The sequence below is a fragment of the Dromaius novaehollandiae genome, chromosome 3, assembly GCF_036370855.1.
Source record: "Dromaius novaehollandiae isolate bDroNov1 chromosome 3, bDroNov1.hap1, whole genome shotgun sequence".
Lineage (NCBI taxonomy): Eukaryota > Metazoa > Chordata > Aves > Casuariiformes > Dromaiidae > Dromaius > Dromaius novaehollandiae.
The window spans coordinates 81,660,668-81,672,756 of NC_088100.1; the positions used below are offsets into that span (position 1 = coordinate 81,660,668).

General features: G+C 41.0%; 1 protein-coding gene across 2 annotated transcripts in view; it reads right to left on the bottom strand.

The window, feature by feature from the left end:
- The window catches only part of LOC112993535 (TAF5-like RNA polymerase II p300/CBP-associated factor-associated factor 65 kDa subunit 5L), a 54,418-nt gene that overhangs the window by 39,848 nt on the left and 2,481 nt on the right, over positions 1-12,089 (bottom strand). For both annotated transcript variants that reach the window (XR_010388458.1, XM_064509264.1), the window contains exons 2-4: positions 9,469-9,613; positions 4,395-4,499; positions 751-1,475 (exon numbers count right to left, since the gene is read on the bottom strand). Coding sequence is in view for 1 of the 2 variants with exons in the window: in XM_064509264.1 (XP_064365334.1) it covers positions 751-1,475; positions 4,395-4,499; positions 9,469-9,610 (972 nt within the window). In the remaining variant the exon portion in view is untranslated. The remainder of the gene's footprint in view (positions 1-750; positions 1,476-4,394; positions 4,500-9,468; positions 9,614-12,089) is intronic.

Below are 12,089 nucleotides of genomic sequence, written 5' to 3' on the forward strand. Positions count from 1 at the left end.
GGGCGTGACTAGAAGGCAAAAAAAAAAAAAAAAAAAAAAAAAAAGACAAGTAAACTGTAAGATGCTATCTAGCCCGGCATGTGAAAGCGCACACATCCTTGTCCTCCTCTCCAGTGCTCAAGAGTGGGAAGCCGCTGAGGCTTCTACACTGCAGATTTCTTAACAGTTTTGCATAATTTTTCCACACTAAATCTTCACCTCTGGTTAAGGTGACTCCTTAAATATAGACCTGCACTTAGGCAGCCCTTCTTCTTCCTGAGACCTCACACCAGCCTCCTTTGGCTCTCTCCCTGCCTCTTTCCCCTTCTTCCCCACCTTCTGACAGGTTGTTCTGAGCCATTTTCCTTCTAGTTTTCATTCACTATAGTGTGTTTTTACTGCCCAGGTCCCCTTGTTTCATCCTTCCATCCACAGGAAGGCTTTGTGCTACTTAGAGGAGGGAGCCCTCTCCAGTGACCTGTCGCTTAGCTGCCTGTGTGCTAGGATCTGTTCCAAGAACAGCTGGAGAAAAGAGAAAAGCAGCTAGGACTAGCAAACTGTTGCCTGAGCACACGCTCATTGGACCTCAGTGCAGCATTTACAACCACTGCAGGAGAAAATAGGGAAGAGAACAGGCTTTGTGTCAAGGTAGACAGGTCGTGGAACAGCCTCATGGTCCCCCACGACACTATTAGAAACTCAACAACGCATGCCAAAATACCTCAATAAGAAAGGGGGGCGGGGGAAGAGGGAGTGAGGGGATATCCAGACCTCGTCATCCAGGATGTCACAAGCCAGGCGGATGCGGGACACATCAACAAGATGGGGCTCAGATTTTAACTTCCTGGAACGCAGGCTCCACAGCTTCACACACGAATTATCAAACCCGGCAGCAAGCAGCTTGCTATTCGGTGAGATCTCTGCAGTGTTCAGCAACTGCTCTGTGTTATAGAAGGCATAGAAACAGATGGTCGTTAGGGAAGGGGGCCCGTCCTTGACACGTTTAATGCTGTCCTGCAGTAAATCCAGGGCCGCCTCGTTCTGTAGAATAGAGGCCGGCACGTCGCTGGGTTCCAGGCCATTGCTTTCGTTGCGTGAGGAGCTCCCGCCGGTGTAGAGCTGGTAGTCTGTCCTCTTGGCAGGCTGCACATCCAGGTGAATGTGCAAGGTCAGGACTTTGCACAGGGCGTTGTTGTTGTCACTTTGGAGGTAGCGAAGAAGGTAGTTGTAGCTGTCCTCTTGAAGGCGGATGACATACTTGTTGTCCAGAAAAGCTCGGAGCTTCAAGTTGGACAGGATATCTTGAATAGTCATGGTAGTCTGCAACTGCTCAATGATATCCTTCTGGCTGGCATTCTGCAAGAACATGCCATGGAAGCGGCTGTAAAAACTGTCCACTGTGCTTTTCAGGCCATTCTGGACCATGTTCAGATGGAGGTAGACGAAGAGAGGATACAGAAGAGGCATCACTTCATGGCTGTGCTGAGAATCTGAATCTACATAAAAAACAGCAACAAACATTGGATGATTTCTCAAACCACTTTCTACTGGGAATAAAACAGAGCACGGACAATTACTGCAAAAAATCTTGACAGTGGCACAAGAGGACAAGTCCCTGGAGACTTTTGCTGATGCATCTAAATGAATCCCTGTTGTCACCTAAAGGGGGTACGCAGTATCTACTACAGATCTGAATAGAGATTTTTTTCAAGTCAATGAGGTACACTGTCAGAATAAAAGGGACAGATTTTAAACCCCTTTTTAGGTGCGGTCCAGATATTAAAATATCACCTCATAAACTAGATGAGAGTTGGATTTTTTTTCTCCTGTATATTTAGGAAGATTAAGAAAAAATCTCAGCACTCATTTTATTGCAATAAATGGGCTCTAAAATTTATTACATTAAAAAGTAGTATTTAAGTATCACGTTTAAGTCAAAATTATTTACCTAGGTTATGTGGGCCTGAACTTTGGTGGCTTTTTTCTCAGCTTCAATAAAATTTGTATCTGGTGCTTTTATACTCATGGAACTGATTTATCTCTGGAGGAAAGGAAGCTACAAACAGTACTGAAAATGCGCTGCAATATGCTGTGCTCCTGTTTTATTTCTGTGCCTGTTTGTGTGCATGCGTTCGCTCTCGCGCGCTCGCTCTCTCTGTGCCAAGACAAATCCCAGCAGTAATTCCTAGTACATAGTGTAACAGACTCCTGATTAGGCTATGCTGTACCTTCTAGAGACTAATCTGTGCAACAGCTCCACCCCTCCTTCACCAGCTTCTTGGGGCTGTTTCCCTCCCACGTTCAGGTGGCCGCAGGGAGCTGTAGGGAGCAGATCCTTGCCATTCAACACCATGGCAGCATACAGAGCTGCAACAATGATTTACCACAAGCCCAAATGTACAAATACAACAGCGGAATTACTGGAACAAGATATGCATTGCTGGTATCAAACCAGCATTTTCTTCCCAACTTGCTCTTCCCCTAACCTCCCCCACCCTGTTACATATTCTTTTTTTTTTCCATTAAGTTATTTTTCCTCTCCTGTTGAGCATTCTTCAACACTTTCTCCTCTCCATACTGTGCCTCTCTCTGTACAAATGGCTACAGAGTGCTTGTGGTATGCAGCATATATACACACATATATGCATACTTAAGCATCTTTCTCCTTTCTATCCCAGTCAAATTGAGCCATAGCCAGTGAAATCAGTGGCCTATGTATAGCAAAAGCAGTAAGCAGCCTGCAGGTGCTCTTTTCTCTGCTACACTAGGAGGTGCTCTAGTCCAGAAATGTAACAAGGGGAAGGACCTCACTTTGCAGGAGGGAGAACTGGGAAGAGATGGGAAGCTGGCAGAGATGAGAGCGAAAAACAAGTTTCCAAGAATATATGAGAAGTGGATAATGGAATGGAGCTGGGTCTGTCTAGACTGAAGACAACCGAAGGTGGGGTGAGTTCAACTATGTAGTGGGATGGAAAGAAGTAGAAGAAATGGATCCAGCCTCTTCTCAGAGGTGCACAGTGAAAGGACAAAAGGCAAGTTGCAGCAAGGAAAATTCTCACCAAATTGCTCATGCCTGGAACAGGGACCCAGAGGTACAGTGGGATCTCCATGCTTTTTAATTTTCAAAACCTGGCTGGACATGGCCCTGAGCAACCTGATCTGACTCTGAAGTTAGCTTTGCTTTGAGCAGGAGACTGAACTAGAGACGTCTAGAATAATTCCTGAATTATTCAGTGAGTCTAGCCCATTGCCCACTCTTCAGTGCTGCTGTAGGCAGACATCAGAGAAAGGAGGAGTGTCCTGCTGTGTCTTGTGGCTGGCTGGCAAGTTACATACATGAACTGCTTTTGTTTCTGCAAGGGAGTAAGAAATCAAAACTGAATAAAAGCGACAAAAAGAGATGAAAACAGTTGACATTAATGCCTTGAAAGACTGCTAACATGACACCTACGGGTCTCAAACAATGGAATGTTAAGAAATCATATGTAGCACTTCCCAAATTGGTATTTAAGCCACTGAAGAGAACAGTCATACTTCTAAAAACACTATTAAACCATAAGGATTTACCCTACAATGCTATACTACAATGGTATTAAACTGCTCTAGATTGCAAGGTTAAGACTTCACTATTTTCTCACTCCCTCTGCTTCCCTCCCTCCTTCTCTCTCCTTTCTAACATTATCAGGAATATTAATGCTAGTATTATGCACACCAGGAACAAATTCCTACACTGGACAAATGTAGATGTGCCCAAAGGTGGAGAGTGTGGTGACCTCACTTCCCTTGGTGCTACCCTCTAAAATCCTGTCTGCTTTCTTCTTCTTACCTTTGGGACTAATAGTAGATACAAAGGCCCTTCCAGAAGTGCCTTTTTTTTTTTTTTTTTTAAAGGATCATGATTATCTCTTGCATCACACCACAGAACAAGAACATTTTTCATTTTTGTCATATATCTCCAGTCTCAAAAGCTAGTACAGAAAATTTAAGGAAACAAGTTCTCCCTTAAAAATCTAGACCATCACAAAAAGAAGGCAGTTATTAACAAAAAATCCACAAACCTAAAAGACAGCAGAGAACTACACTGGTTTCCAAGTTACCTGCCATTTCTGGCATAAAACACTCTAAGCATCTCCTCCCTCTTGCCCAGAATTTGCTGTTGTCCAGAACATCTACACAGATACAAAGGCCTAACGACCAAACAAGAAAGGACAGATGGATGGCTTTCTATAAGAGCCAAAGGTACTCAGAATAAAGGCAGAAAGAAGATAAATATTTCTTTCTAATTGTGGTAACTGAAATCTCATAACTAGAAATCAAAAGATTCAGTTAGAAACATTTTTAGTTTTATTATAGTGTTTTTTACTCATTGAAATTGCAGAAGTTCAGTTACTTCCCTCTTCCTTCCTGCTATTTACCTGTGAGAAAATTGCGTAATCGTCCAAATTGTACTTCATATTGCTGTGGCTCTGCCAGGCAGGGAGCTGCAGACACAACGTTGGCACAACCAGATTCAGATTGGACTGTGAGGGGGAAAAAATAAAAATAAAAATAGAATTTAAGGAGTTTTTTGCATGCATGTCTACAAACAAAGATTCTCATAAAATCCAGAGTAATGCTGCCACCAAGATGACATTTCATCTTTCAAATTGTCTGGAAATGACACAGTCTGAAGCATCTAAACAGGGCATTCATTAAATCTAAAATGTAACACAACAGAGACAGATCACGAACGAAGAACTATATTGAAAGTTTTTTTAAAAAAAGTTCAGTAACTCACCAGCTCACCCAAAAACACATTTCTAGGCTTTCAAATAGGGCTTTCAGCTCCCAAGAAACTCAGAGTAACACTGTTACAGATCCCTTTAGCATGTTACAAGACAATCAGCAGTTTTACTAGCTGACACTGGGAAAAATGAGGAAGGCAATCTGTAACTTTCCTCAAAAAAAAGTTTCTCTTTCAGCTGGAGCCACCACAGACCATGGCACGCTCACAGGAAGCACAGGGTCTGCAGTGACACTACTGTAGAGTCCCAAATTCCTCGTGCCTAATGATTGGTTATCAATCATCATTTACTTTTTCCCCCAGTTTTCCCCCAGTGGTAAAAACACTCTCTAAGCAAGCACTTGCTGGTTTTCAACAAAAACGTGTCCTGCTTGCAGGGTATTTTAGGTTGAAGAACAGCTGGTCCATACATCCAGGAATTATCTTTTGACAGCCTAAATGATACAAAAAAGAATAACTTGCAGTTGGGGGTTAGAGATCCGGCAACGGTTGCCTGAGATGGCATTAAACTGATTTTCAGAACAGTCAGTATTAACTCCAGTAAAGCCAGTTCTGAAATATTTAAAAAGGGAACTGGCTTTTCTTTCCTGGAACCAAACTTTCGCTCCTCTGCCAATCCCTCAGGATCTGACAGAGAATTACGTGTCAGTTTACAGACAGACACCGATATCCCTAAGCACACACAAATACTAGCGATTAAAAGCATAAGTGACAAAATTTACATTTCTAAATTTTAACTAATATGTTAAATCTTCTGCTCTTCTAAGAGCAGGACAGGGCAAGGAGTTTCACTTCATTCTTCCTCTTACTTCTTTTTCTTCAATTCATAACTACTCTACAAAAATTATTTTCAGTATTCCTACTTTCAGCTCCTACAACTTCTCCTTCAGTCTTCCTCCCCCTTAATCATCCTCTCTTTTCTTTCTAGTCCTGACTGATCACCTTTTGTTCCAGCATTTGGCTGGCAAACAGAGGCACAACTATGGCAGCCCTGGAAGCTAATGAACATCATCAAATTTTCACATGCTCAAGGGAGACAAGCCAGCCTCCAGCTCATCTCAGTGCTCCTCATTAGAGAGAGATGAGCACAGGGTGTACATGCAGCCTGCTTCTATTCCTTCACCCCTCCTCTTTGTAAGACACAGGTCTATCTTTCTGGAGCTAATGGAAATACAGTAGCTATGCTTACTGGCTCTCCAAGGCAAGCTGAATCCAGCTTCAGAAACAGAGAGCTGCGCTGTGCTGATCAGCCCCCTCATGGGAAAAAACAAATACAAACAGATTCCAGCACCAATACCCTATCTTCTCTCCAGTCAGTTTCAAAACAAACAAATATAACCTGCTGAAAGATATAGACACACTGCACTTTCTTCAGCCTGCCTCAAAGCTCGTAGGAACTCCTGGCTCAGAGTTTTACATTAAAGCTCAGAGCAGCAATTTAGAAGAGAAGAAACTTTTTCAAAAAAACCCTATTTCGATAAGGCAATCTACTGGTATTACTTAAAGCCTAAAGTCAAGCATCTGTGCTACTATTTAGGCTTACAATTTAACAGAATCAATGCTCAGTATCAGAAGGTAAACTTTGGATGCACACACACGAAGTAACTCAAAAGCAATTAGCAGTAGTTTTCAGTGCCGTCCACACTGCTCATCTAAAAAGCAGAGGACATCAGAAAACGCCAACACCAAGGCCCGTCTGTCATGCTGTGCCACAGGCTTACACACAGGGGTCAATTCATCACAGACTTCTGGTGGCTTCATTTCAGCAGGAATGGGAACAACCTGCCATCTTGTTCATGCAACAAGCATAACCTACTGGCCATAACTTTATCAAGTGTTCCCTTGCACACCACCTACTTTATTTTCTCCACATAAGTAACTTAATTCCAAAATTAAAAGGCATATCACATTTGGCTACTTATTCCGGAGCAGTCTGCTTGGGAAGTCATTGTGTCCTGCCCTTTCAGTAATGATGCTAGAGCTCATTCCCATCAAGCAAATGGTAAACAAACTCTACATACCAGTAAGTTGTAACAAATTCAAACTCTAATTCTTTCTCTTCCCAAAACTTTGCAACAACCAAAACTGCTAAAGGAATGAAGAGCTTAACTGATCCCAAAACAAGACGATAAATTTTCAGGCATATTTTTCTCCTGGTAGAAATAAAACATTGGCCATATATTTTTTTTACACATTAAAAAATCTACCATGAACAGTTTCTTTTCCACTCTTTCCAGTGGTCATAAGAACCTTTATTGGAAACATCTGTTGCTTGACTTTGCTTCCTGTAATTGCAGCAACTTACGCGCCCTGATGGCTAATTCAAAGGAACTGATTCAGGGATATGGACAGTCCCCTTCTGGTGTTTTGCTTTGGCTAACAGCAGCATTGTTTCCAGTTAACACACCAGGACTGCTATAATACTGTTTCACAGCACCTGATCCCTCTTTTCTGTGGGTGCAATGATGTATGATTCTACATCGTTTCACATAGTCTTCTGTGTTAGTAGAATGCTACAGACAATATTAGAGGAGCCCATCCCTCAGTCACTTATTGTGTCCTAAAATAGTCTTCTAGTTCTTTACAGAAATACAGAGTTGTCAAGAGGAAGCTCTGCACTTTATTTTAGTAACAGATACTGCAGAAAGCAGAGATGTACAAATAGAGCAGTGAAATATGAAGCAATGGAGATGGGCTGAACCGAAGAATCTGTGAAAGAAGACAAGAAGAAACACTAATGTAAAACCAAGAAACAAAACTATTTAAAAGCAAAAACAGAGGACATTTTTCATTTTGAAGAAGAAAACACAGAATGGGAGACAGAAGTAAGCGACCCTCTCATATATACAGAATGACTAATTTAGGATAAGGAAGAAGAGCTGAACTGAAAAAGCAAGGTGAGTTTTGTTAATGAACAAGCGAAAACATCTTTAGAAAAAAGTATTTTATGGCTTTCCCTGAAATAAAGCAATGTAGGCTGTAGAATCTGGTCAGTTCTTTTTCAAGACTAAGGTGAATGTAGCAGAAAATCTTTTAAACTCTACTGTTGGGATAAGCACAAGTTGAGTTTTTCTTTTTAGATATACAGTCTTTCAGGAAACTGTAGTGCACTCACTGATAGCTTATTACAAGTACATTTGAAATGAAGTTGTAGTAACTGGTTGAATACATGATACCAGACCATTTTCAGTTCTAATGAAAACTGATGACTAAGTTTTGAATCACCAGCCACAAAACCCTTGCACTGGCAAGAGGTTACGGACTAAAGGCAAGAGATTTAGTAAAAACACTCGGCAGAGGATGAGTAAAAAGACAAACACACACACACACACATTCACACTCTTTACTGAAATAATTTTTTCTGTATGATGCCATATGCAAATACAACAGCTTGCAGTCCAGTTCAACTCTCCCTCCACTTCAGATACCCTGCGTACCTCCTGGTATCAATTGCTCCCAAGTCCTAATCTCACTACAACACTGACCTTTCTGCCCTACCACTCCCCTCGAATCTCCAATGAAAAACAATTCACCATTTTACTTCAGTTTCATTTCCCTCGCAGAAGTATTACTTCAGGGAGTTGTAGCAAACTTCCAATAGTTACTCCGAAAGCAACAAGGAAATGAAAGGAAAGAGAAGGTGCAATTCACCTCTAATAAATATTTTACCCAACTTCCTTCAGACCGCTAAAAGAGTCAGCCTAGACATTTACCCAGAAATCATTCATCTTTGGCTTGTAATTAGGGCAAAACTACTCTAGAGGTGGAAAGACCCATTTTATCAGCCAGTCTTATCTAGCGACAAGCACGGAGTTACACAGCAACTAACGTCAAATCAAGTTGCAGCACAAGTAAAGAAGGTCTCTGCCACTCTTAGTCTGGGATATCATCACAATTCAAGCAGTTTCATTAACAGAAAATTATTCTTTCTCCTGTTTTCACCCAAAGCTCAGCCTAGTATTTTTTTTATTAGTTTTAAAAGCTAAGTGCAATCTTTGGTTACAACATCTGCATTGCTTGCATCCATTCAATATTTGTTCAATATTGCTCAAGTACTGCTATAGTACTGCTCAAGTACTAATATAGTTTGTTATGACAAAGATAGTTACAGTGAAGACTGTCACAGGCAGAACTTGAAAAAGTAGGTATCATAACAGGATCTGGAAGCCTTTGAGAAAGAAGAGAAGGGCACACAGGGAAACAAACTGTTTCATCCACTGAAGAGTATTTTCAAGTAACACAGAGAGGAGCTTTCAAAGCTGGAAAATTGACCAGGCCAGAGAAAGAAACAGCCAGTAATACTTCTGTTTCACATGATACAGCCCCCACAAAGCAGAAAGGTATACCGGATTATCCTGCTTCTACCTAACTTCCCATCTAGATTTTTCTCACCTCCCTCCCAAAGCACCACTATTCACTAGACTTTATGTTCTTGAGGACACAGCATATGCTGTATTTTCAACTATCCGGACCTGATATTTCAACTTGCTTTTTTAAATGGCCATGAATCTCATTTTGTTACATTTAATCCATATTTTCATTCTCTGAAAGCTCGTAATTCATGCCAACTTAACGCTGCAAAATTTCTCTATTTCAGAAGGAAAGAGGTCCACGCACACAGACACTTTCACCTATTAAACCTATATACATACTTATACTTGCCCTGACGCTGTCAAGAAGCATGCAAGGAAAAACATTAGGATTACCTGTGAGATTAGCTGCCATCTCTTCAGCAGTCTGACACAGCCTCAGCCCTTGTTTTAAGGGACCTTCTGAGTCCACATACTGACGGCGTTTGAGGTAGCAGGACACTGCCATCTGAATCTGTTCTGTGCGTACGCGTTTCATGACCTCAAAAGAAAAGAAAAAGATGATGGGGCATGAAGGCACTGTTACTGTGTAGGTATATGCTAAAACTAACATAAGACCATAGCCATATTAACACTGATAGAAAACAAATGGCTCAGCACTTCCATTGCTGAAGTCAAACAACTGCAAGTTACTTCATTACTGAAGTATGAAACAAAGCCTTTAGGCATTTGCCCTTAAGTTCTTCAGCCTAACTAGACCCTTTGAATCAGATCCTTGAAGATATTTTAATGCCTAATTCTATGAATTTCACCGAGGAATCAAAAACACCTTTGAAGATTCTGGACTAAAAGGGTAAGAGAAAACTCCTCCTTGCTTTTTTACATTAGCAGCTTGGGTCTTCTTCAGTCACTTTCTGGTTCTTCTCCTTGGACAATCAACAAAATGATACCAGAAGAGTCAAGGGAATGAGAAATTAATATACAGAGAAAGAAATTGCAGAATAAAAATGCTTTAAATAGCACACCTACTTAAGGAATCTGAGAAGCAACAGCTTATCAGCTGAACCTAAAGGCTGGAGACAGATTTTTGGCACCTCAGTCAGGTAAGTCCACCCCAAAAAAACAAAGAAATTAAAAACAAAAGCAGAATCTTCTGCCCATCTTTTTCACCTGCCTCCATCTCTCTAGACTTCCCCCCTATAAAAATTAAAAAAAGTCCTTTAACATTTCCGTTAAATAAATTTTGAAAGACATTCTCACAAATGCCAATTGGTAGTATCTCCAAAACCAAAAGCAGCCTGATGCTAGCTTTCAGCCTCTGGCTTATAACAAAAGAATGTCACTAAGATGAATGCAATTGCTATTTGAATAGTCCCTGACTGCCAGCAATCCTTCGGCAATAGCTACTGATTCTAGACAGAAGTCTAGATAACCTAAAAGGCTTTAAATAAAGTAGGACTAAACATCAGTTTTATACTACTGGAAGAACAACATAAAAAGCACAGGCCACCTCAAGACTGTTCTACACCTCACAGTCCCACTACCAAAGACCTCCATATATTTTACAAGTGCACATTGCTCTCTGTTTTGAGTAGCCAAATCCAATGAAGCACAACTGTTTCAGAAAGACAGGCAAGGATGCTCTCTACCCTCCCCTTTAAGGGCACTGCTTTAAAAAAATGACAACTTAAAAAATATGACCATAATCGAGCTTTTCCTAATATCCATGCCCACTTTACTGCTTATACGGGTTCTTAGAACAATAAGCTTTCTGTGAAGTTTCAAGCAGATGGGGATGCAAGGTTTTAGCAGAAGTTACTTTGAAAAGATATATGGAATTGGAAACCCATACATGCTCTGGGGAAAACCTTAAAAAGGTCTCCATTTGTTCTCAGAGGTAAAATAATTGTTGAGGGTGGGGAAGGGGCATCAACAGGTAAGGGGTTTTCAAAGCATTTCCAGATAGACCTATTAAAATCATGAGCTTCAACTACAACTTTTTCCACTCCAAAAGCAAGCCTCCTTTTAACCTTCCTTGCAATTAAAGAAATTATGTTGACTTACTCCATCTCAGATGTAACACTTTCTCTGCTGCCCAGAGCTGTAGGAAAGACAGAATTCATGGAGTCCACAAAAAAGGTGGACACAGGGAATTCCAGCATCTTAACAAACTCACAAAAAAAACAAAAAACCCCACACCCTTAGCTAAGCTTCACAACATATTATGCTGTCATTCTGCATTTTAGCTAGCAGTATGCACTGTATGTACGTGCCCAGCTCCACACTAACGCCTCTGCACAGTTTGCCACACAAGCTTAGGTTAGGTTAGCAACTTAATTAAGTTTGTGATGCTTTCATAGATTTCAGATCCAGAAACGGATTTTGAGAGTTTGTAATTAGATCATTACATGTGGCTTACAACCCAAAAGAAGCTCACTCCCAAAATGGCACTGAACAGATTCAGCTAAATGTTTCTGAAGTGGCCTAGCCAGTCAAAACTGTGTGCAAATCAGCCTCAGGTCTGCGGTTCAATCACAAAGTGCATCTAGAAATATACTTCCCCATACATTTTTGCTGCAGTTACAGGATCAATTTGTGCTAGGTTAAATTTGGTGAGGAAACCCTTATCCATTAGGGCACAGCCTGCAGCCTGCATATACAGATAATTCCTCATAAACTCATAACGGATCAAAGAGACAAAAAAAAAAAAAAAAAGAAAAAAACTGACCTGCGAAAGATGCAGGACTCCAGGGGAGTCTTTGTAACAACAGTGACAAAAAAGAGGAGCCCTGAGATTGGTCTTTTCCTGCTACTGCTAAATGAAGGCAGATGACCAATACAGAAAATGTTAAATGAGAGGCAAAGAAACAGTATATCATCCAGTAGTCTCAAATTCTAACATCAGGATTAGATAGTAGCAAAAAAGAATGGCCAGGGAGAGGAGCAATCACTGGTAGCTAACTTCAGTCCGAGCTTTTTCAGACAGAGAACATAAGAGAAGCCCCAGCTTCTTCAGC